The 27,847-nt window shown below is 52.1% G+C and overlaps 1 protein-coding gene and 1 long non-coding RNA gene across 18 annotated transcripts in view; one reads left to right on the top strand and one right to left on the bottom strand.

Annotated features, from left to right (window-relative positions):
* Positions 1 to 518: 518 nt before the first annotated feature.
* Positions 519 to 4,252, bottom strand: LOC141407734 (uncharacterized). The gene is made up of 2 exons (XR_012418163.1): positions 4,116 to 4,252; positions 519 to 2,210 (listed from the first exon to the last, which is right to left on the bottom strand). It is a non-coding gene; the product is annotated as an uncharacterized lncRNA (long non-coding RNA).
* LDB1 (LIM domain binding 1) overlaps positions 3,656 to 27,847 on the top strand; it is a 36,885-nt gene continuing 12,693 nt past the window's right edge. The window contains exons 1-13 of one of the 17 annotated variants that reach the window (XR_010578081.2): positions 3,656 to 4,054; positions 12,626 to 12,728; positions 12,862 to 12,906; positions 13,018 to 13,093; positions 13,189 to 13,291; positions 13,459 to 13,631; positions 14,115 to 14,237; positions 14,474 to 14,557; positions 14,650 to 14,773; positions 14,980 to 15,128; positions 19,029 to 19,093; positions 19,781 to 19,874; positions 22,166 to 22,283. Coding sequence is in view for 12 of the 17 variants with exons in the window: in XM_005566268.5 (XP_005566325.1) it covers positions 4,030 to 4,054; positions 12,626 to 12,728; positions 12,862 to 12,906; positions 13,018 to 13,093; positions 13,189 to 13,291; positions 13,459 to 13,631; positions 14,115 to 14,237; positions 14,474 to 14,557; positions 14,650 to 14,773; positions 14,980 to 15,128; positions 15,816 to 16,046 (1,236 nt within the window). In the remaining 5 variants the exon portion in view is untranslated. Of the gene's footprint in view, positions 4,055 to 9,166; positions 9,763 to 12,625; positions 12,729 to 12,844; positions 12,907 to 13,017; positions 13,094 to 13,188; positions 13,292 to 13,458; positions 13,632 to 14,114; positions 14,238 to 14,473; positions 14,558 to 14,649; positions 14,774 to 14,979; positions 15,129 to 15,815; positions 17,639 to 19,028; positions 25,243 to 27,847 lie in introns of those variants that run through there. The other 16 variants (XR_010578079.2, XR_010578080.1, XR_012418162.1 and 13 more) reach the window with 16 other exon arrangements.

The following is a 27,847-nucleotide window of genomic DNA, read 5'->3' as shown; positions in this document are numbered from 1 at the left end:
CTGTAATCCCAGCTAGTCAGGGGGCTGAGGCAGGAGAATTGCTTGAACCTGGGAGGCAGAGGTTGCAGTGAGCCAAGATCGCGCCACTGCAATCCAGTCTGGGTGACAAGAACGAGACTCTGTCTTAAAAAAATAAAATTAAAAAATAAAAAGCTAGAATACCTCTGAACTGATCATTTAAAAATAGTTAACTTTTAGCCAGGCATGGTGGTGCATATCCATAATCCCAGCTACTCGACAGGCTGAGGCAGGAGAATCACTTGAACCTGGGAGGCGGAGGTTGCAGTGAGATGAAATTGCGCCATTGCACTCCAGCCTGGGCAACAAGAGCGAAACTCCATCTCAAAAAAAAAAAAAAAAGGCCGGGTGTCCCAGCACTTTGGGAGGCCGAGGTGGGCAGATCACCTGAGGTTGGGAGACCAGCCTGACCAACATGGAGAAACCCTGTCTCTACTAAAAAGAATACAAAAATTAGCTGGGCGTGGTGGCAGGTCCCTGTAAGCCCAGTTACTCAGGAGGCTGAGGCAGGGAGAACTGATTGAACTGGGAAGGTGGAGGTTGTAGTGAGTCGAGATCGTGCCACTGCACTCCAGCTTGGGCGACAGCATGAGACTCCTTCTAAAAAAAAAAACCGGTTAACTTTATGATATGTGAATTTTATCACACACATACACAGAGGGAGAGAGAATACTGGGCGCTTATACCCATTCCTACAAATCAGCTAAGGCTCCAGCCCTCCAGGACATTGTCATTAAGTTAAAGACCCTCCCTCCACATAGACTCCACCCCCTTCCTACTACATCCTATCTGTCTGCTAGGTGTCTGTGACCTTTCTTCCCATTTTTGCCTATACACAATTCCCAGAGATGCTCCAAAGATGTTCTCTTCTCCATCCCCAGGTCTGATCCACACTAGAGGTAAGGCAAGGACTGGAGCAATGGGTCAAGTGCTTGTTAGCTCTGTTACCTTGGCAAAGTCAACTAACTTCCCTAAATGGAGTTCCTCTAGGAGCCCCAATCACTTATTTTAACCACCCATTCAACAGTACTGAGATGGTATTTCCTTACGGGTAACTGGGCTATAATGTCAATGGGAGTGGGAAGGGTAATCTTCCCAGAGAAGGTGAAGCTAGAACTAAGGTGTTAAGGAAGCATTAACTAGTAGGTGAAGAGGGAGAACAGTGTTTTACAGGCAAGTTCAAATTTATTATCATCTCTGAACTTGTTTTCCTACTTGTTCAATGGAGGTGATAGCACCTTCTTCCAAAGGTCCTCATGAAAGGTAAATGAGTCGGCTGGTGTAAAAGGCCTAGGGCAGTCTCTGGCACTAGTGCATGCTCAAGTAAGGCAGTTTTTTCTTCCTTCCTAAGCTTCTACCTTCCACATATGTAATCTAGGACAGGGAAATCTCAGATTCACAGGAGGCAAAGACCTTTATAGGGTGAGTTGTAGTCCCCCTGTCCACCCAGATGATCACCATTGTGTTGGTCACCATGGAATCTGACCAAGCTAGTTGTTTGGAATGAGTGGCCTTAGGGGCAAGTGGTCACAGGATTGGAGGAAGGCAAATTCATGGACAGAAAAGAGAGAAGGAGGTCAAGGTAGGTATTCCCCCTCCTCCACACCATCTCAAATTGTCCCGCCAATCCAGCCCCCTCCTGACTCTTAGAATTGGATAATCTAAAAAAACACAAAAAACAAAAAACAAACAGAAAGGAACACATATCTACATGACTGGGTGTACATTGTCTAGTTTGATTCTCATCAAGTCATAGGTACCAATTACAGAGGATAAAGCTAGTGTTCCAGGTGGGGTGGTCAGTTGTCTCAAATCACTCAGGTAATGAGGAGCGAATCTTGCGTTCAAACCTAGGTATCCACAATTCCAGGCCAGTGTTCTGTTGCCTTAGGTTCTCTCTACTCCCTCTAGTGCTGACCTTTGTCTGGGAGAATGCAGGGAGGGGGTGCACTCAGGCAGGGGATGCTGCCAAGAAAATACTTGTGTGAGTGTGGATGGCTTCAGTCAGGTCCTCTCTGCTCCTGGTGGGGGTGGAGATGGGGAAACCTGGGGGTGGGAGACTCCACAATGTAGAGCTCCCCTATGCCCCATCCTAAACACATGGTGGGGAGGGTCTCCATTCCTAGGCAGGCCTTCTTTTCAATCCCCGAACTCTGCACCCTTCCATCATTTCATGCTCCCTCAGCAAAAACCTAAGGTGGAGAGAAGAGGTCTCATAAACACTTAAGCCTCCGCATTTGTAACCCTCCTCCAGCCAGTCAAGCCAGCTGTGCAGACTCTGAGCCAGAGTGAGGGAACCAAACAGCCTTCTCAACCAATACCCCTCTAAGTAACAAAGAGGAGAACCCCCTACCCAGTCTGGGCAAGATGCCCCAGGGAGAAGACACTAGTCCAAGTCTCCATCGTCTATCCCTGGAGCCCATCCTGAAGCTTAAGAAAGAAGAGCTAGCAGCCGGGGACCCCAGAAGGGAGGGGGTCAACTCTCTACTCCAGGCGGCTCCCCTCCCTTCCCTCCTCCTGGCTAATAGGTATTTCCTGTTTATGAGGCAGCTAAAGCTGAGCTTTTGGGAAGGGATGGAGATGGAGCCCCTCCCCTCCTAGGGCTGGGTTGGGGAGTCCTTGAAGTGTGACTGAAGGTTGGGAGGCTCCTCCCAGGGGAAGGAGTGTTCCTTACATTGACCATCCATATCATCTCCCATCCAACCCCCCACAGCCCACAGCCTCTGCCTCTCTGGGTTAGGGGGCACTGGAGGGGCCTGTTTCCTGTTCTCATCTCCGAAGCCCTCAAAGGAGAGCAGCTTCCAGGCAGGGGGATCGGAGGCGGTGGGGTTGGGGGGTTGGTACGGAGGTGACGGCGCCAAGGCTGGAGAAAGGGGGGAAGGGAGGAGAGTGTCTTGACTGATGCGTCAGTCTGCAAGGAGGAAGGATGGCCTTGTATTGCCCCTCCGTAATCCAATCTGGTGGTCATTCCGCAGCCCCCTCCCCCCAGCAAAACGCAGATCCCAAGCCCTTAGGCGGAGGAGGGCGGGGACCCCACTTAATTAACCCTTGTAGTTCTAGTCCCAACTGGTTTCGCAGTCAAAGGAGTGGTTAATTTAGGGAGGGGGTGAGTTGAGGGGTTGCTACAAGAATTAAGAGAATGCTTCTTTACCCACCCAGCTTAGGGTAGGGACGCGAAACAAGGGGCCTCCAGAAGAAGGCTGGCATCTCAGCAGGGAGCACGGGCAGGGGGTCTGCAGTCCCTTATCCCTCCCGGAGCGCAGTCCGGGGTGGAGAGAGCTACACCACACTGCCCACCCCGGCTCCGCCTCCCCCAGCCGCGGCTCCCGCTCCGGCTCAGCCAGGATCCCCACCCGGCGGCACCCGGAGGACGGACACCGAGCGCGCGGCTGCGCCTCCAAGCCCTCCCCTTCGCCCTCCCTCTCTGGGGTCTCTGCCTCCGTCTCCTTTTTTAAAAGCTGCGTCACATGCATGCCGTTCCCCGGGCGCTCCCAGCCCCTCGCCGCCCGCCCGCCGCGCGGCGCACGCACGTCGTCGCTTGCTGCGCGCTCTCCCGGGTCACTTTGACACGGCTCTCCCCTCCCACTAGCAGGACAATTAGCATATTAATAAAGCCCAGCCCTGCCGGGCTTGGGCTGGGGAGCCGGCGCCGGCGCGAGGGAGCGCGAGCGCGAGGGCGGAGAGGGGGGCGCTCGGCGACGGCGGCGGCGGCGGGAGCGCACAGACACGCACACGCACACGCGCACACACGGACACACACTCCGCGGACTCACACCCGCGCGCACACACGCAAAGGCCGCTCGCCTTCCTGCCTGGCTTCCTTCCTGTCTGCTCCGCGTCTGACAGGCCCCTCGCCGCAGCCAGGGGCCGCCCGTACTGGGCCGAGGCCGGGCCGGCCAGCGGCGAGCGCAGCGGGGGCCGCGGGCGGCGGCGGCGGCTCATGCCCGGCCTGTCCCCGCGAGGGGCGGGCACCGTGACTCGGCTGGGCCCCCAGCGGCGGGCGATGTGAAGATGTCAGTGGGCTGTGCCTGTCCTGGTGAGTGGGGCGCGCGGCCACTCGGCCCCTTCCTGCCCAACCGTCCCCGCGGACCCCTCACCCCGTGTTTGTCGAGAACTTGTCTGGGGGGTTGTCGATGGCTTGGGGGAGGCCAGGAGCTGGAAGGGCTACGCGGGGCCTCAGGCCGTCGGGGAGGGTTTTCCCCAACCGTTTAAATGCGCAGCAGTCCAGAAACACGGGGAGGAGACGCTGGGGGTGGCTTATGTGTATGTTTTTTTGGGGGGTAGGCTAATTGGAGAGAGGTTTGGGGGGGGGCTGAAATTCTCAGAATTCCAGGTTGTTAGCCAATCAGAAGTGACTCTGGACTTTTGACCCCCCCCTTAGGTCACCATAGAGTTGTGATTGGCTGGTTTGGGCTGCCCCCCCTTCCCTGCTGCCCATTGCCTGTTACCTATCCTGTGACATCCCCCCCATGCTGTTTCTGAGTACCGTGTTTGCAGGGAGGTATTGAATGGGGCCCATCTTGCCCCCCCCTTCAACTTTTCCTGCCTGCTGCCAGGGAAGGTTGACCCTCCTGAGGCACCGATGGTACTCCTAAGAGATGCCAGATAATTGGACCCTTGGGTATGGCATCTCCGCCCTAGTGGGAGGGCAGGCTAGAAAATAGAGTGATTTGTGGAGAGGTAAGCTGGGGGAGCAATACTTGACCCAAAACCGAGAACTTGAGAGAGGACCCAGGCTCAGATCCCTGCCTCCCCAAAACATATCAGCTCTTGCCAGGGATAGCCTAGGTCTGAGTTTTTTTCCTGAGGGGCTGGTAGAGGCGTGGCGGGGGCCATCTACCTCACTGCCAGGAGGAAAGAGAGAAGCCATGCGACTGGAGAGGTAGTCTACAGAGGGCCTCACGGGCACACTGTCTCCATCCCAGGGACTCTGGGTCCTGGAATTGGCCCTCCTGCCCCAGACTGGAGTCAGCTTTCTCCTGGAAGTCAGTGTCCTTGAATGTAGCCCCCTTTGGCTACATACTTCACAACTGGACACCCCTCACTCCCCCACAGATCCTCACGGGAAGCTACCAGCGCGGAAGCTTCCTTGAAAATCATGTGACCCAGGCCAAGCTGGGCTGGGCAAACACTTCAGGTGCCTGCTGAGGCTGATATTTAAGGGGCATGGGTCCCAGAAGGAGGAATAAGAGAACCTGAGAATCCTAGAATATCCGAGTATGGGAACCACTGGCTCCTGCTGCAGAGGGTTGGGGAGAAGAGAGGGAAGAGCTTGCCAAGCTGGAATCCTGCCTGGCCCCATCGTCTCTTCTTCTACCAGCTTGGTGTACATGTTTATGTGTGGATTTTCTCCTTTATAATTGCCCCATGCTGGGTACCCCGTTCAGATCCATCATGTTCTTAGCCCACCCCAGGGCCCTGACCCTCCATCACCGCACATGAGCAGAGCAGTTAAACTAAGGATCTGAACAAGCTAGAGGGATGAGTCTTAAATTGTGATTCTTAGTTCCTACAAATAACGGATAAGCTAGTATGTATGTATGGAGGGGTTGTCAGGCTGGAGGTGGATGGGAGGTTGGCCCTGAAGTTGGGGCAGGATGCCTGGGTCCAGTGGTAGGAGAAAATCTCTTTTTCTTAGTCTCTGGGAGCAGAATGGGAACAGGAAGAGGGCCCAAGCCCAGGGGTTTGTGGGTGGGTGGGAAGACAACTTCAGTCAGTGCCCCAGAAGGTATGTTCCTTTTGTGTCTGGTGGTCTGACTGAGGGAGAGAGGGCAAAAGACAGGGAAGAGTGGGGAGTCTTTTTCCAGATCGTGAAGAAGTCTTGTAGATAGATGCCACAGAGGATGGATGGAGGTTAGACTTTAAGGAGAACCACATGGGGAGGGCTTCAGTGTAGACTGGAAGTGGGGAATAGTAGCAGTTGGGGTTAGAGAGGGGACCTGACTTGCGACTTGCTTGGATGGGGGAGCACAGGCTTGAACAGGAGGGCAGCATGGCAGCATGTAGCAGTCCAGGCCTGAAGACTTCCCCCACCTTGAGCAGCCCTGGGGTGAGGGCTGAGGCGCCCTGGCAGGCCGCCTGCCGCCTGCCTGCCTGCCTGCCTGTCTGAGTCTCTCCTTTGTGCTCTGCTGTCTCCGGGCTCCTCCTCCTCCCCCAGCCCGGCAGAGACAGCACATGCCCCACACATGTGACTGAGGGAAGCCAGAGCGCACACAGACCCACACACATGCACATGCAGAAACACCACAAGATACACACATACACACGCCCAGCTCCCATAGTGCTTCTGGGGTGAGGACCAGCTTCTGGGGCTGGAATGGCTGGGAGCAGGGAGAGCCTCTGCTAAAGGGCATCACCCTGAGCAATATGCTGAGGGGGCCAGGGCCTGTCTGGGGCAGCATGTGGCTCAGAAGGGTTAAGGCAGGGAGGAGTAGGGGGAGGGGAGGAGGCAGCAGTGGTGGCGGCTGGGAGCCAGGAGAGGAGGATGGCAGAGCGCCAGGCCAACGGGAGGCCGGGCACAGACAAAGGAAGGGGGGCAGGCACACTGGAGGCCTGGGTCAGGGAGCCCCAGGGGCCCGAGCAGGGGGCAGTGCTGGTACCTCATCCTGTGGGCTGGTGCTGGCTACTGTCCTTTGAGTCCCCACCTCCAGGAGGAGTACTTCTCATCATCATCTTTGTCATTCTTTGCTGCTCCCTCTACCTCACCACCAATTCTAAGGCCTTCTAACTCAGACTTGCCCTTTTTAGCTGGACCTGTTCTGGCCCTGTGCAACTAGGTGGATCGGGTCAGAGCAGAGAAAGGAGCAGACTTCCTGGAGAAGAACTAGAAGGCCTGTTTTGAATGGTTTGCCAGTCTTGATACATCTTGGCATTTAAGGGCCCCTCCACCCTACAGCAAGACTGGAGGGCCCTTGTAGTCCCTCCTGTCTGAGGAGACAGGCTGGGTCGGGGTTCTGAGCTCTGGGCTGGAGGCAAAAGCCAGAGCGCATTCCCCCTCCCCATGTGGATAGTGATTTGAGGCCTGGCGGGGGAAGGGAGTAGGAATGGCTGCAGTAGGCATTGGCTTATATCTGGTGGATTTAGAAGTGCAGGGTCCAACCCACCCTGGTCATCCTGTCTCAGTGGGTTCTGTTAGGATCTCACTGTTAGGATATTTGGCCCTATGTGCTATGAGGATCTCTTGAGGTACTGCCTGTGAATGCACTTTGGAAAGTTTAAAGGCAGTGGGGGAGAACTGGGACTACCCCAGAGGTACGCTATAAATTTGGGAGTTAGTGGGAATGTCTTAAGTCCTGGTGATAGGCTGTATGTTGCAGGGTCTGGCTGAATGTTACAGATTTCAGTATGTTTATAAAAGCTGGGGTTTCTTCTATGGCCAGGCTGTGATGAGGAATGGTATGCAGGTTTCAGAGAGGGTGATTTATATAGGTTAAGTCCTTGCATAATAAATGATCAGGGTGTGTATGTAATAGGCTGTCACAGGTTTAGGGGTTATAACACAGTTTTGGTGTGTGTATTGAGGTCAGGATGCGTGTCGTAGGTCCCAGTGTGTATGGCTTAGACTGTGTGTGTGTGTGTGTGTGTGTGTGTGTGTGTGTGTGTGTATGTATATCCAGGATTTGGGTATATTTAGGATTTGAGATATATCATACGTTGATGGCCAGGTGCGGTGGCTCATGTCTGTAATACTAGCGCTTCGGGAGGCCAAGGTGGGTGGATCACCTGAGGTCAGGCGTTCGAGACCAGCCTGGCCAACATAGCGAAACCCTGTCTCTACTAAAAATACAAAAATTAGCTGGGTGTGGTGGCATGCACCTATAAGCTCAGCTACTCAGGAGGCTGAGGCAGGAGAATCGCTTGAACCCAGGAGGTGGAGGTTGCATTGAGCCAAGATCACGCCACTGCACTCTAGCCTAAGCAACAGAGTGAGATTCCGTCTTGGAAAAAAGATATATCACAGGTTGAAATGTGTATCAGATACTGATTTATGTGAAAGTGAGATGTGTTATTTATGTGGAAGATGTTCACAGAGCCAGGTGCAATATTATTGCACAGTTAACTAGTGAATATGTCATGAGAAATCCTGTCCTTGGAGTTACGTGTGAATATAGTTGAGGGTAGGGGGAAGGGAGTAGAGAAACAGACACTCAAATTGCAAAGAAGGAAATAGAAGGTTTGCGCTCTCCCTTCCCGTGTGTGTGTGTGTGTGTGTGTGTGTGTGTGTGTACACTGTGTGTTTTCCTTTTCCTATCGGTCCAAGAGTAAGGTCTGGACCACTACCCAAGTTTTAGAAATACCCCCTCCTGCTACAACAAAATTACCTTAGGAAAAAAAATAGAAATACCTGCTCCCTCGGGATGCCCCTGCTGGATGGGAGAACAGGCCCTATCCACTAACCACACCTTTTTTTTTTTTTTTTCCTGGGGTGGTGGGGAGGATTCAGCAGCACACTAGGCTCCTTCTGGGGACGCTTGGATGGCCAAGTTGGCTTTCCCTAGCTCTGACAATGCTTATTTCCCTGGCACCCACTTGTCTTCAGTGGTGGTGGGGAAGGGGGCTTCCTGTTAAGGGGGATCTAAGTCAAGGCTTGGAACTTAGCTGGGTTGGGGGCAGGGAAGCCTGGAGTGTCCGCCTCCCTCCAATCAGTGTTTACAGGCTGATGTCAGAATGTGTGTCTGTCAAAAATAACCCCCTGGAGCCTCTCCCCCCAGCTTCTCCCGGATTTCACCAGGGGAGCCCAGGGTGGCATCCCAGGCCTGCCTTCAACCTGAGTGATCACAGGGGCGAGAAGGATTTGGGGGAGGTTTGGGAGGTGCTTTGAAGATCTTGGAGTCTGCAGAGAGGAGCCCGCCCTTCTCCATCTCTGCCAGTGGCTTTGGCCCTCCTGCTCACTCCTGATCACCTCGCCTAGGGCTCGGGGAAGGCGGGCTGCGTTTAGTTCCTGGCCCCCACAGGCTTCTCCTCCATCCAGGTCTCTCCTGGCCCAATCTGATCCGTCCCCTGTCTCTCCTAGTCTCTGTCTCTCTTTTGTTTTTCTCAGCAGTCCCTCCGTCCCAGCCTCCCTCCCTCCCTTGCTCTTCCTCTTTCCTCTCAGGGAGGGGGCGGGGCCGGTGGGGGCAGCTCCACCCTCCGCCCGCCCTGGGGCCTCATTCTGAGAGAGGCTCGGAGAGAGCGAGCGGGGAGGGAGGGAGGCAGGGAGAGAAAGGGAGAAAGGCAGGCAGCCGGCGGGCGCTGCGTGTGTGTCTGAGTGTGCGAGTGTGAGTGAGTGTGAGTGCCGGACTCTGCCTCTCCTGGTGCTCCCAGCAGAGGGGCCCGGTGGCCTGGGGAGGGCGGGCGGGCTGCTCGGAGGCAGAGGCAGCGAGAGGCGGCGGCGGGGAGAGCTGAGGAGGAGGAGGAGGAGAGAGGAAAGAGCGGAGCAGCCATTGTTGAGGGAAACCTTGCAAACAAAGAAGGCTCCGGACTCCCCGCGGTCCCCCGCCCCCCAGGCCGGCCCCCTGGCCCCCGGCGCCCGGCCCGGTGGCCATTGTAACTTTCCCCCGGGGCTGCGGCCGCCGCGGGGCGGGCCGAGGCTGTGCGTGTGAGTCTTTGTGCGGCCGGCGGAGTGGAGCTCCCAGCCGGGCCTGCCTGTCCCACTCGGGACATGAGCTGCTGAAGTTGTCCCCTCCTCAGCCCTCACCCCTGCCAGGACTCCTCTGGGCTTGCAGTCGCTCCCCGCACCTCTCCTGGCCCCCTCAGTTCTCCCAGGTAAGTCTGAGCACCCTGCAAGCCTGTTGGGGGGTGGGCGGAAGGCCCTCAGCCCGGCCCAGGCCTGGTCTGCGGGCTAGGGGAGAGGTGCCCCAGCTCAGAGCCGGAGGGGCGCTCAGGCCTGCTGACCTGTGGCCAGCCCCTAAAGGGAGGGGGCCTGCCCTCTGGTCAGCCTGGTTACCATGGCAATGCCCAGCTGGAGGTGCCCCCCTCAGCCCCGGGATGCAGCTTCCACCCTGAGAAAACTTTACTAGTTCTGGGCTCTTCTCTCCCCCTTCCTAAAGGCTTCCAGATTGCTAGAGGTGGGAGGGGGGCCATGGCTGATTACAGGGCTGGATGACACATCTCCCCACCCACCCACCCCCATCCCCCCACCTTGCTCCCTCTACTCCTGCTGCTGGGGACAGGCAGCAACAGGGACAGATGGTCTGGGTGATGTCCCTCCCTTTCTCTACTCACTCCCAAGCCCTTGTGCTGGAGCTACTGGGAGTTGAATGGCTCTGGAGAGATGCTGAGTTTGTGTCCATTCGCTGGAGGTGTAAATAGAGGCCCAGAGCTTTGGGCTTTAGCTCCTCAGAGCTATTTACCCAGGCCCAAACAACACCTGTTCATTTTCTAGAGCGAGAAATGGAGGCTCTGAGAGTTTTTTTTTACAAAATTGGAGAGAAACCCAGGCATCCTGCCTCCTTTCTCTTCAGGTTCTTGAGCTGACACATTTCAAGTGGCCCCTAAACTGAGGAGGCAGGGGTGGTTAAGTTATGGGAGAAAGGATGGCCTAATTGGGGGATGAGGGCCAGGTCTGAGAATCTACTCTTGGGTTTATTGCCCAGGCCTGGTCTCTGGTGGGCCGTGTGAGCTTGGGCTTCCTGTGTGGCCTTAGTCTGCCTGTCTGTGTAGTGGGGAGACTTAGTGGCTGAGTGGGGACTGTCTTTCTGGAGACACAGGCTCAGTCCAGACTGGCATGTGAAGGCTGTGTGTGCTGTTCTTGGAGCATATGGATGTGGAGCTCGTGCATGGGGTGAGGGCCTGTTGCGGGCATCTGAATCTGCCTGGGGCTGCTGGGTTCCAGCCCTTGATAGGCATGTTAGGGCGAGCTGAGGGTGGAAGCCTGCTAGGCAGGATGAGGCACACGTGTGTGCAGGCACACACAGGCTTTGACTCTTGGCACCCTCAGAGACTGTGCAGTCTGGGACCCTCCTTTTGCCTGCATTGTGAGGATGGGGCCCTGGGGAGAGAATAAAATGACACATGTTGGCACAGGGTCTGCTTTTGTCTCTTCCCCCCAAGGAACAAAATAGGTTTTGCGTCTAAGTTGGGGAGGAGATATAGATACAGCCAATCTAGCTACCCTTCCAAATGCCGTCAAGTTTTAGGGACCCAAGGAAGCAAATGTGATTGGAGTCAGATGACTTTTGGGACTGTGCCTCAGTTTCCCCTCCTATCTGGTGAGAAGGGGAAACAAAGTTGTAGGGGTACCTGGCTCATACCCAACTATGAATTTAACACTTCTTCCAGTCAGAAAACAGTACTCAGGAACTGTTTGCTGTTAGGTGGAGTGAGAGAGAGGACATGTGCACATCACGGATACACACTAGCAAGACCCCTGTCTAGTGACCACGTGCCCCTAGACTGAGGAACATAGGCTCCTTCACAAACCACCTACTTCTCAATTGTAGGTAGAGTGGGATCCAAAGGAGGCTTATCTGCCACCTCCCCCACTCCCAAGTCTCAGAAGAGAAAATGGGTTGAGGCTTTGGGTTTCTGGTTTGGAGACAATACTCTCTACCCTTGGTGGGGGCAGGGGTGGGGGCTGGGCTGATAAGGGAGTGGCCGTTAGTGGGGAGGCAGAAGGCCCAACTGGTTATCTGGTAGGCCGCACCCAACAGGCACCCACCCCCATTTATCTTTCTATCCCTTGCCCTCCTGAGACCCTGAGGGTGGAGGAGGGGCAGAGTTCGAAAATCCCCCCTTTTCCTCCCCCACTTTGGTCTCTAGAGGGCAATAGAGGGGTCCGATGGTAGAAAGTATAGGATGTGGAAATCAGAAGATCCAAGCTCAAGTCCTAGCTTTGAGAGTTACTAGCTTTATGATCTTGGCAAGTTCCTTTGAGCCCTCAGTTGCCTCGTCTGTAAACTGGGAATGTTATGGTCAGCCCTGCTACCTCATAAGGTTGTTGTGATGATTGAAACTCTGTAGATTAGAAGGGAGTTTATCAAAATTAGATTCTAATGATTGGATATTTATTTGTTCTGTGATAATTCTTCCCAGCTTCAATTCCTCTTCTGTCATCTAGGACTCAGCCAAATGAAGAAATGGGATCTTGGGTATGCGCTGGGATTAGGGTGGAATACTCTGTTTCTTAATGAAATAAGATTGGAGCCAGAATTAGAAGGAGAGACAGGTGCTCCCTAGAGTAGCCCCCTCCCCTACTCCACCACTCTCTTGTAAGCAGGCCAGGGAGCTCCATAAGACCATCCCTATCCACACAGTCTAGCAGGCTTATCGGAGAGCTCCCAAGAGGGGGTCAGGGGACTCCTTTTTCTTTTAGGAACAGGGTCTCACTCTGTTGTCCAGGCTGGAGTGCAGTGGTATGATCTCTGCTTACTTCAGTGTCAACCTCCCGGGCTCAAGTGATCCTCCCGCCTCAGCCTCCCAAGTAGCTGGAACTACAGGCGTGCCCCACCATACCCGGCCAACTTTTAAAATTGGTTTTAGAGACGAGGTCTTGCTATGTTGCCCTGGCTGGTCCCTGCAGCCTCGACCTCCTGTGCTCAAGCAGTCTTCTTGCCTTGGCCTCCCAAAGTGCTAAGATTACAGATGTGAGCCACCGAGCCCAGCTATGACTCCTTTCTTTTTCTTCTAGGTTGTTCCTCAAAGTCATTCAAGCTGTACTCGCCGAAGGAGCCCCCGAACGGCAACGCCTTCCCCCCCTTCCATCCCGGCACCATGCTAGATCGGGATGTAGGGTAAGTGAGTCTCTTGGCCACTTCCTAACCCTTCTCCAGGTGGGATCCTGCCTGGAAAGGGGAGGGAGTAGCCCCCCACCCCCAATAATTCCTGTCTTCCACCCCCATTCTCATAGCCTCTTACTTTACACAGCCCGACTCCCATGTACCCGCCTACGTACCTGGAGCCAGGGATTGGGTAAGTGGAGTCCAGTGGGGAAGAAGGTGCTTTCCACTGGGTGAAGGCCGAGGTAGGGGGTGGGGTGGGGAGGCTCCACTCCTACTGATCTGCCTTCTTCACTTCCTCCAGGAGGCACACACCATATGGCAACCAAACTGACTATAGAATATTCGAGCTTAACAAACGGCTTCAGAACTGGACAGAGGTATTGCCAAGGGAAAAGGAACTGGGAGCAGGAGGGCCATCTGGGCACCCTATGGGATATCTTATGACATGAACACACCTCACCATGCTCCCTAGGAGTGTGACAATCTCTGGTGGGATGCATTCACAACTGAGTTCTTTGAGGACGATGCCATGTTGACCATCACTTTCTGCCTGGAGGATGGACCAAAGAGATATAGTAAGTGACCTCTGGGGTCTTGCTATGGGGGTGTATACCTCCTGTGTAGTTCTAAAGTCTAGAAGTGGGTCTGGGAGTGCCAGGGGATATCTAGCTTGGTAGGGGAGGCATCTGTCTGGCCCCTTTTGCGGTCCCTTTGTCCTGAAGAGTTTGTCCCATCTCTACAGCCATTGGCCGGACCCTGATCCCACGCTACTTCCGCAGCATCTTTGAGGGGGGTGCTACGGAGCTGTACTATGTTCTTAAGCACCCCAAGGAGGCATTCCACAGCAACTTTGTGTCCCTCGACTGTGACCAGGGCAGCATGGTGACCCAGCATGGCAAGCCCATGTTCACCCAGGTCAGCAACCCAGCTGGATGTGGAACACCATGGCACCTGGGTTTGATTCCCATCCTCTCTCCCAGTGTATACTCACAGCTGTTCTCCAGGGAGCCATATTGCAAAGTGGCAAAATAAGAAGGGCCGATAGGCGTGTTGCAACCGTCAGCAAGCATGTATTATGTTTGTATGGGATAGTTTTCTGGGCCCTAGGGCTATACGAGTGAACAAGAGTGTGCCCTCACATAGCATAGAGCAGATGGGTGTATCACTAGCTACATGTGTTAAGATTTTCTACTGTGTGTGTGTGTCTTGTGTGTCTGTGTGTGTAAAGGCCAGGTATATGGGTGGGGAGTATTGTGACATTTGTGCACCCAGATTTAATATGCAGGTAACAAAAGTATATGCAATGGTAGAGTTGTAACCAAATGGGAGACTGTAATAGACATACCTTCAGGTATGGTATGTGGGGAGGGGGCAGGGGTCTGACAAGCCTGTCCCCAGGTGTGTGTGGAGGGCCGGTTGTACCTGGAGTTCATGTTTGACGACATGATGCGAATAAAGACGTGGCACTTCAGCATCCGGCAGCACCGAGAGCTCATCCCCCGCAGCATCCTTGCCATGCATGTGAGTCGTGGGCAGGACCCAGGACACAAGAGTGAAGGCAAGCAGGGGGAAGGGTGGAACAAGGTCGGTCATTTCCTGACTGGCCTTAGACAGAGGGTTAGGGTTTCTTCATCTGAACAGCAGGTTTTATGAGAGAGTATCCTCTCTCAGGAGTGTTAAAATGCTCAGATGATAGGGCAGGTGAGCAGAGGCAACCCAGGTGTCAGTGTTCTTGCTTGTCTTTTCTCCCACTCTAGGCCCAAGACCCCCAGATGTTGGATCAGCTCTCCAAAAACATCACCCGGTGTGGGCTGTCCAATTCCACTCTCAACTACCTCCGAGTGAGTCTCTGACCATCCAGTTTCTGCCCCAGTCCATTTAGTCTCGGCTCGATGTCTGTCCCCTGACAAGCCACCTCCTTGTCGACTCCTAGCTCTGTGTGATACTTGAGCCCATGCAAGAGCTCATGTCCCGCCACAAGACCTACAGCCTCAGCCCCCGCGACTGCCTCAAGACCTGCCTTTTCCAGAAGTGGCAGCGCATGGTAGCACCCCCCGGTGAGTGCCTTGCACCTGCTCTTACCAGGATCTCACACTGCTCCCCAAAGCTGTATCTTTATTTCCTTTTGAAGTTTTCCCTGCCCCTTCCTTGTTCCTGGGTCTACAAAATTGGGATCAGGGCAGGCTCATGCTCCTTGGGAGCCACAATTTAGAATAGGGGACCTGGGGCCCTCTCCCATCTGAGTCTCCTTTCCCCGGCACAGCGGAGCCCACACGTCAGCAGCCCAGCAAACGGCGGAAACGGAAAATGTCAGGGGGCAGCACCATGAGCTCGGGGGGCGGTAACACCAACAACAGCAACAGCAAGAAGAAGAGCCCAGCTAGCACCTTCGCCCTCTCCAGCCAGGTACCTGTAAGCATCTCGGCTTTCTTCTCTCTTCTGGGCTGCCCCACTGCTCACCCCTGACCCCTGTCCAAGCCTGAGCTCACTAGCAGGCATAGAAGCAAAGACAGTTTTCTTCATGTACTCTGCCAGCATGGGCTAACTGCTTTTACTGGTGAGAGAGTCCTTGTCAGGCACTTGCATGGGTGTGATCACACAGACTCAGCTGTAGGAAGCTGGGGCATAAAGGAACGGAGACAGCCATGAGGACATACAGACGTTCAGGACAGGCAGCTTGGGGCTTACAGACCATCCAGCGCACATACTCACACTGATAGAAAGACCCGCAGACTGGAGTGTTTGCAGATCCAGAATACATGCCCTTGCACATGCACACACTGCCCTCCCTCGTGTTTGACCTACTCCCTTTCTCTTACATGTGGACAGAAGTTGAGGAGTCCCCTAAAATTTTGGGGAGACGGGCTAGGGAGCTAGGGGAATGGATATGGGCTAAAGGCTTTGATGCTCTGGTGTTCTTCAGTGGGAAGGATTCCGGGAGCTGAGGGTGTCAGGAGTTGGGGTTTTAAATTCGGGTATGAGGAGGGGGTGGGGACTATTGAGCTTCCAGGGTGGGTATTGGGGCTCTGGGGGTATCTGCCGCCCTGGGCCGGGCGAGCCCTTGCCCCGATTATGTTTGGGGACCTCCGCCACTCTCAGGATGTGATGGTGGTGGGGGAGCCCACCCTGATGGGCGGGGAGTTCGGGGACGAGGACGAGAGGCTCATCACCCGGCTGGAGAACACCCAGTTTGACGCAGCCAACGGCATTGACGACGAGGACAGCTTTAACAACTCCCCTGCACTGGGCGCCAACAGCCCCTGGAACAGCAAGCCTCCGTCCAGCCAAGAAAGCAAATCGGAGAACCCCACGTCACAGGCCTCCCAGTAAAAGGCCCTGCCGTGGCCACCCAGTGCTCTGCCTATCTGCCCCACCTCTCGCAGCCCCAGGAAGCAGAAGACAGAATGAAGAGACTGAGCATCTAAAATGGGCAGCCTCCATCCACCTGCTTCAAGGAGGAACTGGACTCGCTGGGGCAGGTGCCAAGATTTGCCCCACAGTGGCCCTGGGCTGGGCCTGGCCTCTGCAGAGCCTTTTAGGGGAAGGGGGTACTCATGTGGATGCCTACTTGGAACCTGGGCCTCTGAGACATGTCCTGACCACCCCCCAGGGCATTTGCCTCCATCCTCACTCCAGATTCTGGGTTTCCCATCCCCCTGACTTTACCCCTTTCAAGCCTGGGGTTCTCTGTACCCATAGCCCTTAGGGACTTAAAGTTATGGGGCTTGGTTGAATGCCCCTTCCCCTAGGCAGCTGGTAATAGAGGGGTAAAGCCCTGGGCTCCTCCTCCAGCTGCCACTTATCCCAGCTCCAAGTTTTTAAAAAAATAATATTATTAAAAATGTAAGTTAAAAAAAAATCACTCATGTCCCCCCCTCTTCCCCCTATTAAAAGTCCAGCTACCTCCCTACTCTTAGCAGATGGGGGCCTAGGGTCTAGGTGGGGGTGAGAGGGGGGGAGGGAGGTATGCATACCATTTTATATGGTGTGAGAGCTTCAGACCAAGGAGACCCTTTGCCATCTCCCACTTTCCTGTGGGGTGACTGCAGTTGGGGAAGGCATGCCATGGGGTAGTGGGACATTGGTGGCCATATCTTGGTGACAGACCCTTGCTGTTGTCTCTGTCTCCCCATTATCTGGACTCTGGCCTGCCCTCCTAGTGCTCGTGACTCCCTCTCTTCCAGCCCCACCCCTATGGTGTGTATATTCCTTACAAGTCCTCCACAAGAGCAGCTGTCTAGGATGTGGGGAGGGGAGGCTCCTTCCCTTAGGGAGCCTGAAGAGAAGGGAGCAGCCTTGTTGCTGTATTTTTGGTTTTGTTTCAGTTGGGCAGGCATGGGATGGGAGAGGGGCTTAGCCACTTTCCTCCAGAATCTTCCTCCCTCAACCCCTCCAACTGCATACGTAATCCTACTCTGTCCTTCACAGAGGGGAAGGGGCCACCGACGACGTCCCAGCTCTAAGCCCACCAGAGAGAAACAGGCCTCTGTCCCCCTGGGTGAAGTAGAGGGTCTTCACCTGCCAGTGTCCCCTGCCACTCCTTCCTCATAGCAGGGAGGAGGAGGAGGAGGAGGCAGCCAGGATCCTCAGCTCTGCCAGGGTGCAGCCAGGAGCAGGGTTTCACGCAGCTGGGCCAGCTCTGTGGCTTTGCTGCCTTTTCCTGTGGCCAGTCCCAGGAAGTGCTAGCACCACCTCTCTCCCCACTCTTCCCTCTGGATTCTGGGGTCCCCCACACCCTATTTCCTCCACTCCAGCTGCCACTTTTGGAAGGGTATTGAGTCAGGAGCTGAGGGAAGGGGTGAGGAAGGTGGACATCCCACCCTAACTGTAATGCCTTTTTTTTTTTTTTTTTTTTTTTTTTTTTTTTTTTTTGGGCCATTTGAGTCATGTATGGTACCGATCAATAAAGAGACTTTTTGGTTTGAGAGTGTCCTGGTTGGTCATTGATGCCTAATAATGACTCAGTCCAAGGCAGTCTTTTCCCCATCCTTACAGTTCCTAAGACTGTATGAATTGGATCCCTTCACTCTCACCTCACATTTCTCCTCACTGTTTTGAAGTTGTTTCCCTGAATTATACCTCTCCTTCACCCAAGACCCTAAAGTTTGTTCCCATATGTCCCAGCCTGGCCCCATCTCCCTCTAAGTTGAGGGAGAATTGACTTTCTCAGTCTGCTCCCCACCTCTCACCCCAGGACTGTTGCTTCTCACCCCTAGCTGTCATGGGGCAGCCAGACAGGTGGCCCTCCTGGGGCAGATTCCTAGGATAGACTGCCCTGGATTATGCTGTTGAGGGAGGAGTGAGAGAGGGGACTTGGCCTAGGAGGGGGCTTGGGTTAGAGGGTCTTGAGGTACTTAGAGTACCTTGGAGACTCCTACCCCTACCCAGCCCCCAGCCTACTAGCCCAGCTAACGTCGGTTGGTTGGTTGGTTGGTTTATTTTGAGATGGAGTCTTGCTCTGTTGCCCAGGCTGGAGTGCAGTGGCATGATCTCGGCTCACTGCAACCTCCACCTCCTGGGTTCAAGTAATTCTACCTCATCCTTCCAGGTAGCTGGGATTACAGGTGCCCGCCACTATGCCTGGCTAATTTGTATATGTTTTTTTAGTAGAGATAGGGTTTCACCATGTTGGCCAGGCTGGTCTCGAACTCTTGACCTCAGGTGATCCACCCACCTCAGCCTCCCAAAGTACTGGGATTATAGGCATGATCTGCTGCATCCGGTCACCAGCTGAGGTCTAAATTAGTCTCCCTGGTGCTAAGGTCCCTGGGTGAAGGATTAAGAGAGTAGCAGGATTGTCTGTCTCCTTGCTGACTTTGGGTGGGGACGTTGAGGGAGGAAGACAGTTCTGTTGCTAGTGGGTAGCCTGAAGCTCTATGGGAGGATGGGAGGATAAATAGGGTACTTTTCAGACTCTTTGCCAGGTAGTTAACTCTCCAAGTCCCCTCCTCTTCATTAAAGACTGGGAAGATAAGGAGACCCCACTGTGGACTGGAGATGGGGTCTTAGTGCCCATAAAGCTCTCTATCCAGTGTCCCTCTTTGTCATCCCAGGCAGGAGAAGCTGAGGCCTCAAACTATTCCCCTCCTAAGATCTCTCGACCTGAAATAAAGCCCGATAGACCTGCACCTCTACCCTTACCTCCCTAGCTGGTAGGAAGACACCAGAGGAAGGGACTGTATGACCCATCCAATCCCTCTCCAATCTATAGTTACTTGGCCCTGCCCTGCTGCCAGCCCAGCTTCTCACAGCCCAGTGCCTCAGGACCCCAAGGAATGCTATTGCACCCCACCCCCAACTCTTCCTTTGTAGATTTGGCCAGCCTGAAGGACATTTACCGGCTAGCTGCCACCAGCAACTCACCGTGAGAGTGCCAGGTAACATCTACAGTGGGTCTGTGTCTGGCACTGGGTGTACATCTAGCCCGTTAGCCTGAGTGTGTGTCTGTGTGTATGTATGTGCTGCTGAGCTGGGGAGGGCCTGGATCTGTTTATATGTGCAGGTAAGGGAGTGTGTACATGTGTTTGTATGTGGGCATGTATATGCATATGTTGATGTATGTGTCGGTGAATTAATTCATTCAAATAGTATTCATTGAACCCTCTTTAGGTACTAGGCCCATTCTAGGTGCTGGTGATATGATATTGAACAAAGCAGAGAATATGTGACTGCTGAGTGAGTGAAGGCTATAAATCCATAAATGAGGATGTGTTGAATGTGTGGCTTAGCAGTGCGACTGTGTTGAGTTATGGGGCTGCTGGGACAGTTGTTGTGTGACTCGGGCATTTGTAGGTTCACGTCTTGTATGTATGTGTATGGAGGGAGGTAGTCAAGGGAAAAGGTAGATTGCCAGGCCTGGACCCCATCCTGCTTGGGGGCAGGGGTAGGTCAGAGAAGCAGGAGAACACACTGTTAGAACTCAGGAAACACAGTGGCCAGCAACTTCCTCTGGAGCCCCATATCTGGCTCCTCCCCATTTGCCCCCAGCAGCCCCTGGTGAAGAGGAATTACTGGGGTAGGGGAAGAGAGAGACCCTCCAAAGCCCTCATGCCCTCTGTTTTCAGGTACCTGTGTGGTCCCAGTCCCAAGCCTTAGCACATTGCTGAAGAGCTTTGTGCTGCTGAGCTGGGGAGGGCCTGGATCTGTTTATATGTGCAGGTAAGGGAGCATATACATGTGTTTGTATGTAGGCATGTATATGCATATGTTTATGTATATGTCTGTTGGTGAATTAATTCATTCAGATAGTCTGACCATGTACCCCAACCAGGGCCTCTGAATCCACAGAGGTCTGAACCCAACCCCAAACCTCTGTCCCTCCTGGACTTACAGCTCCTTCCTCATTTTTCCTGACCTGGTCTGATCTGATTCAGCCAGAGAGCTCCATCCCTTTTCCTAGGACCCTACTGTAGTCTAGTGCAACCTCCAACTCCTCTTTTATACCCTTAGCCCAGTCCAGCCTGACTTCTTTTTTTTTTTTTTTTTTCTTTTTTTAGGATAGAGTCTTGCTGTATTGTCCAGGCTAGAGTGCAGTGGCACGATGTTGTCTCACTGCAACCTCTGCCTCCTAGGTTCAAATGATTCTCATGCCTCCTGAGTAGCTGGGACTATAGGCACATGACACCATGCCCGGCTAATTTTTCTTTTTTTTTTTTTTTGTATTTCTGGTAGAGATGTGGTTTCACCATGTCAGGAGTTCAAGACTAGCCTTGGCAATGTAGTGAGACCTCATCTCTACCTTTTTTTTTTTTTGAGATGGAATCTCGTTCTGTCGCCCAGGCTGGAGTGCAGTGGCAAGATCTCGGCTCACTGCAGCCTCCGCCTCCTGGGTTCAAGTGATTCTCCAGCCGCAGTCTCCGTAGTAGCTGAGACTACAGGTGCGCACCACCACGTCCAGCTAATTTTTGTAATTTTAGTTGAGATGGGTTTTCACCTTGTTGGCCAGGCCAGTCTTGAACTCCTGACCTCAAGTGATCTGCCTGCCTTGGCCTCTGCAAAGTGCTAAGATTACAGACGTGAGCCCCTCCACCCAACCGAGACCTCATCTCTAAAATATTTTAATTTTTTTTTTTTGAGACGGAGTCTTGCTCTGTCTCCCAGGCTGGAGTGCAGTGGCCGGATCTCAGCTCACTGCAAGCTCCGCTTCCCGGGTTTACGCCATTCTCCTGCCTCAGCCTCCCGAGTAGCTGGGACTACAGGCGCCCGCCACCTCGCCCAGCTAGTTTTTTTATTTTTTAGTAGAGACGGGGTTTCACCGTGTTAGCCAGGATGGTCTCGATCTCCTGACCTCGTGATCCGCCTGTCTCGGCCTCCCAAAGTGCTGGGATTACAGGCTTGAGCCACCGCGCCCGGCCTCATCTCTAAAATAAATAAATAAGCTGGATATGGTGGTGCATCTATAGTCCCAGCTACTTGGGAGGCTGAGGTGGGAGAATCACTCGAGCCTGGGAAGTTGAGACAACGGTGAGCTGTGATTGCACCACTGCACTCCAGCCCAGGTGACACAGCAAGACCTTCTGTCTCAAAAAACAAACAAACAAACAAAAAACCAGGTGCAGTGGTTCTGAACACCTGTAATCCCAACACTTTGGGAGGCCGAGGCAGGTTGATCACCTGAGGTCAGGAGTTCGAGACCAGCCTGGCCAACGTGATGAAGCCCTGTCTCTACCAAAAATACAAAAATTAGCTGGGTGTGATGGCATGCACCTGAAGTCCCACCTACTGGGAAGGCCAAGGCATGAGAATCGCTTGAACCTGGGAGACAGAGGTTGCAGTGAGCGGAGATTGCCGCCACTGCACTCCAGCCTGGGCGACAAAGTGACACTTTGTCTCTCAAAAAAAAAAAAAAAAAAAAAAAAATATATATATATATATATATATATATATATAGAGAGAGAGAGAGAGAGAGAGAGAGTGTCAGCAGCTCCCTAGTTTCATGATGGACTTCAAAGGTACTGGTTTAAGCTGGGCATAGTGGTCCATGCCTATAGTCCCAGCTACTTGGCGGGTGGCAGGCTGAAGCAAGAGGATTGTCTGAGGCCAGGAACTTGAGGCCACAGTGTGCTATGATAGCACCAAGGAATCACCACTGCACTTCAGCCTGGGCAACATAACAAGACCTTAGTCTCAGCTCCCGAGTACCCAGAATGTTTATAACGACTATGACTATCATTCATGTGGCCACAGCCCCATTCACTCAGGGCCCAGCTCTGGGGCTCCTCCTAACCCCCACCCTAAGGTCATAGATGAAATAGATGGGAGACTACATGCCCAACAGTTCTAAGCTGGGGAGTCTGGGAAGCTGAATGGGAATGGAAGCTGACTCACTTCCAGATTCCTTCTTCAGCCTCAGGATAGACTCATTTTCCCACTGATTCCAGGACCCATTTCCAGAGGAAGCTAAACCCTGGATTACTTCCCTCTTTGCTGCCCCACCTCTATGCCACCAGCTCACCTCTACAAGAGGAGGACCTAGGGCCAGTCCCTGGAGAAAAGTCCCAAAGGAGCTTGGGGGAGAAGATTCTTCTCCCCATCACCCCCAACAACTGAGGCTGCCTGGAGGAGGAGGTAGGCTACTTTTTCTCCCTTTCCTTTAATGGACTTCAGATGCACAGAACTAAATTAATCATAACCTTGGTTCATGACACACACTTATCATTGCTCCATGCACAGTGCACATTTATTTACTTATAAGACTATCATATGGGGCCAGGCACGGTGGCTCACGCCTGTAATCCCAACACTTTGGGAGGCCGAGGCGGGTGAATCACCTGAGGTCAGGAGTTTGAGACCAGCCTGGCCAACATGGTGAAACTCTGTCTCTACAAAAAATAAAAAATAAAAAAAATTAGCTGGGCATGGTGGTGCATGCCTGTAATTCCAGCTACTTGGGAGGCTGAGCCAGGAGAATCACTTGAGCCCGGGAGGTGGAGGTTGCTGTGAGCAGAGACTGCACCATTGCACTACAGCCTGGGTGACAGAGTGAGACTCCGTTTAAAAAAAAAAAAAAAAAAAAAGACTGTAAAGAACTAATCAACATGAAAGCTAGGATCTTGGCAATAACTTAAATCTAGCTATCATCTCTCAGGATATCCGTCATTCTCTTGTTTTCCTTATATACACACACATATATATTTTATAAGACAGAGCTTCACTGTGTTGCTCAGAATGTAGTGCTGTAGCTATTCACAGACCCTATCATAGTGCACTGCAACCTCAAGCTCCTAGACTCAAGCAATCCTCCTGCTTCAGCCTCCCAAGTAGCTGAGACTACATGTGCAGCTGGGACTGTAGGTGGCACCACTATACCTGGCTCCTTTTACATACTTACCAGCTGTATGTATTCCTGAAAATTCGTAAGAATTTTTAGCCAGAGCAGTGACTCACACCTGTAATCCCAGCACTTTAGGAGGTCGAGGCGGGTGGATCATCTGAGGTCAGGAGTTCAAGACCAGCTTGACCAACATGGTGAAACCCTGTCTCTACTAAAAATACAAAAATTAGCCGGGTGTGGTGGTGGGCGCCTGTAGTCCCAGCTACTCTGGAGGCTGAGGCAGGAGACTGGCATAAACCCGGGAGGCGGAGCTTGCAGTGAGCTGAGATCCAGCCACTGCAGTCCAGCCTGGGCGACAGAGCGAGACTCCGTCTCAAAAAAAAAAAAAAAAAAAATTTTTTAAAGTTTGGTTATTTTTTGCATTATTATAAGGGAGTATTGCTGTATGCAATTTTTGGTGGCTTATTTACTTATATTGTATTAACAAGATTTATATTGTTACGTATTGCTTATAGTTTACTCATTTTGAGAACTCTATAATATTCCATTTTGTGACTCTACCCAGTTATTCATTCCCTTGTCACTGGATATTTGGGTTGTTTCTAGGTTTTGGCTATTGTGAAGAATATTTCCATAATTTTACTTCCGTCTTCTACTGTAAATGTGCAGTTTTTCCTGGTTATATGTTTAGTAGTATTCTCTGCAAACTCATGTTTCCACCTCTGAAGCCCAAGTTTAAGTGCTTTTACTATGGCAGTTCTAGGGTTAACTCAAATTAAAATTTTAACATTTATTGAGTCCCTGCTATATAAACTCTACTCAGCTCATTCATCCATTCAGCAAAATGAAGCTAAATTTAGTGAGCATCTACAAAATGCCTGGAGCTGGAGACAGAACAGTGAATAAGACAATATGGCATATTATACAGTTGGGTGGAGAAATAGATATTACAACAAGTGGGGCCGGGCATGGTGGCTCACATCTGTTATCCCAGCACTTTGGGAGGCCGAGGTGGGTGGATCACTTGAGGTCAGGAGTTCGAGACCAGCCTGGCTAATATGGTGAACACTATCTTTATGAAAAAGAAAAATTAGCCAGGTGTGGTGGCACACGCCTGTAATCCCAGCTACTCTGGAGGCTGAGGCATGAGAATACTTGAACCTTGGAGGCAGAATTTGCAGTGAGCAGCGATCACACCAATGCACTTCAGCCTAGGCAACAGAGCAAGACTCCATCTCAAAAATAAAAAAATAAAATAAGCAAATGGCTACATACATACATATACACATATGCAATGACAATTTTTTTTTTTTTTTTTTGAGACAGGCTGTCACTCTGTTGCCCAGGCTGTAGTGCAGTAGTGCAATCATGGTTCACAGCAGCCTTAACCTCCAGGGCTCAATCAGTTCTCCTATCTCAGCTTCCAGAGTAGCTGGGACCACATGCATGCACCACCACGCCTGGCTAATTTTTGTATGTTTTTGTAGAGATGGGGTTTCGCCACGTTCCCCAGGTTGGTCTCAAATTCCTGGGCTCAAGCTATCCTCCCGCCTTGGCTTCCCAAAGTGCTGGGATTACAGGGGAGAGCCACTATACCCAGCTGACGATTTATGATATAACCAAATAATATGGAATAAACATATAACAGGGAGACCTTATTTAATCTGGTGTATTAAGAAAGACCTCTCTGAGGGAATATTTCAGCGGAGACTTAGTCAAGTAAAGAGTATGGGGAATAGGATTTCAGGTACAGGAAACACACTCTGATGCTGGGGAGTGCTTGCTGGGTTAGATGAGAAGAAGACCAGGTGCGGTGGCTCATGCCTGTAATCCCAGCACTTTGGGAGACTGAGGCAGGTGTATCACTTGGGGTCAGGAGTTGAAGACCAGCCTGGTCAATATGGTGAAACCCTGTCTCTACTAAAAATACCAAAAAAAAAAAAAAAAAATTAGCCAGGTGTGGTGTGCATGCCTGTAGTCCTAGCTACTCGTGAGGCTGAAGCACAAGAATCGCTTGAACCTGGGAGGCAGAGGTTGTAGTGAGCCAGGATCATGCCACTACACTCCAGCCTGGGCAACTAAGCGGGACTCCATCTCAAAAAAAAAAAAAAAAAAAACAGTCTGGGCAAGGTGCCTCACGCCTGTAATCCCAGCACTTTTGGAGGCCGAGGCGGGCAGATCACCTGAGGTCAGGAGTTTAAGACCAACCTGGCCAACATGGCAAAACCCCATCTCTACTAAAAAATATAAAAATTAGCCATGCGTGGTGGCGGGCACCTGTAGTCTCAGCTACTCGGGAGGCTGAGGCAGGAGAATCGCTTGAACCGTCAGGTGAGATCATGCCACTGCCTGGCGAAAGAGTGAGACTCCATCTCAAAAAAAAAAAGGCTGGGTGTGGCGGCTCACGCCTGTAATCCCAACACTTTGGGAGGCCGAGGTGGGCGGATCATGAGGTCAAGAGATCGAGACCATCCTGGCTAACACGGTGAAACCCTGTCTGTACTAAAAATACAAAAAATTAGCCAGCCGTGGTGGCGGGCACCTGTAGTCCCAGCTACTCGGGAGGCTGAGGCAGGAGAATTGCTTGAACCCGGGAGTCGGAGGTTGCAGTGAGCAGAGATCGTGCCACAGCACTCCAGCCTGGGAGACACAGCAGCATTCTGTCTTAAAACAACAACAACAACAAACAAAAAAAACCTGACCATACTGTGTGATGTAGGTACTGGGGGGATTAGTTCCAGAATGGATATCAACACCCATGGATGCTTAAGTCCCTTATATGAAATGGTGTAGTCTTTGCATATAACCTATGCATATCCTCCCACATACTTTAAATCATCTCAAGATTACTTATAATACTTAATACAGTGTAAATGCTATATAAATAATTGTTATATTGTATTGCTTAGGGATTAATGACAAGGAAAAATCTCTGTACATATTCAGTACAGATGCAACCATCCTTTTGGGGGGATTTTTTTTCTTATATTTTTCTATAATGATGTTGACATCAGGCCGGGCGCGGTGGCTCAAGCCTGTAATCCCAGCACTTTGGGAGGCCGAGACGGGCGGATCACGAGGTCAGGAGATCGAGACCACGGTGAAACCCCGTCTCTACTAAAAATACAAAAAATTAGCCGGGCGCGGTTGTGGGCGCCTGTAGTCCCAGCTACTCGGGAGGCTGAGGCAGGAGAATGGCGTGAACCCGGGAGGCGGAGCTTGCAGTGAGCCGAGATCGCGCCACTGCACTCCAGCCTGGGCGACAGAGCGAGACTCCGTCTCAAAAAAAAAAAAAAAAAAAAAAAAAAAAAAAAAAAAAAATCATCTCAAGATTACTTATAATACTTAATACAGTGTAAATGCTATATAAATAATTGTTATATTGTATTGCTTAGGGATTAATGACAAGGAAAAATCTCTGTACATATTCAGTACAGATGCAACCATCCTTTTGGGGGGATTTTTTTTCTTATATTTTTCTATAATGATGTTGACATCAGGCCGGGCGCGGTGGCTCAAGCCTGTAATCCCAGCACTTTGGGAGGCCGAGACGGGCGGATCACGAGGTCAGGAGATCGAGACCATCCTGGCTAACACGGTGAAACCCCGTCTCTACTAAAAATACAAAAAACTAGCCGGGCGAGGTGGCGGGCGCCTGTAGTCCCAGCTACTCGGGAGACTGAGGCAGGAGAATGGCATAAACCTGGGAGGCGGAGCTTGCAGTGAGCTGAGATCCGGCCACTGTACTCCAACCTGGGCGGCTGAGCAAGACTCCGTCTCAAAAAAAAAAAAAAAAAAAATGATGTTGACATCATATTTTTGGAATATTTTCCATCCATGGTCAGTTGAATCCACAAATGCAGAACCTGAAAATATGGAGGACCAATTAGCTCCCATTTTATTTATTTTTGTTTGTTTATTTATTATTGTTTTTTTTATTATTTTATTTTATTTTATTTTATTTTTTTATTTATTTAGATGGAGTCTCACTCTGTCGCCTAGGCTGGAGTGCAGTGGGGCGATCTCGGCTCACTGCAAGCTCCGCCTCCCGGGTTAACGTCATTCTCCTGCCTCAGCCTCCTGAGTAGCTGGGACTACAGGTGACCGCCACCTCGCCCGGCTAGTTTTTTGTATAGTTTTAGTAGAGACGGGGTTTCACCGTGTTAGCCAGGATGGTCTCGATCTCCTGACCTTGTGATCCGCCCGTCTCGGCTTCCCAAAGTGCTGGGATTGCAGGCTTGAGCCACTGCGCCCGGCCCCTAACTTATAAAATAAAACAAATACAAGATTAAAGAATTAGGCATGGCCGGGCGCGGTGGCTCACGCCTGTAATCCCAACACTTTGGGAGGCCAAGACAGGTGGATCACAAGGTCAGGACATCGAGACCATCCTGGCTAACGCAGTGAAACCCCATCTCTACTAAAAATACAAAAAATTAGCTGGGCGTGGTGGCAGGCGCCTGTAATCCCAGCTACTCGGGAGACTGAGGCAGGATAATGGCATGAATCTGGGAGGCGGAGCTTGCAGTGAGCCGAGATGGCGCCACTGCATTCCAGCCTGGACAGAGTGAGACTCTGTCTTGAAAAGAAAAACAAACAAACAAAAAACCCAAACAAAAACTAGCCAGGCATGGTGGTGGGTGCCTGTAAATCCCAGCTACTCGGGAGGCCAAGGCAGGAGAATTGCTTGAACCTAGGAGACAGAGGTTGTAGTGAGTTGACACGGTGCCACTGCACTCCAGCCTCGGCAACAGAGTGAGACTCCATCTCAAAAAAGTAAAATAAAAATAAAAATGACTATTCGGCAGGGCTGGGCAGCTCACGCCTGTAATCCTAGTACTTCGGGGAGTCTGAGGTA

This window comes from Macaca fascicularis, chromosome 9 (genome assembly GCF_037993035.2).
Source record: "Macaca fascicularis isolate 582-1 chromosome 9, T2T-MFA8v1.1".
NCBI classification, from domain to species: Eukaryota; Metazoa; Chordata; class Mammalia; order Primates; family Cercopithecidae; genus Macaca; species Macaca fascicularis.
The sequence above is the reverse complement of the archived record's forward strand: the minus strand, read 5'-3'. Positions and strand labels throughout refer to the sequence as shown.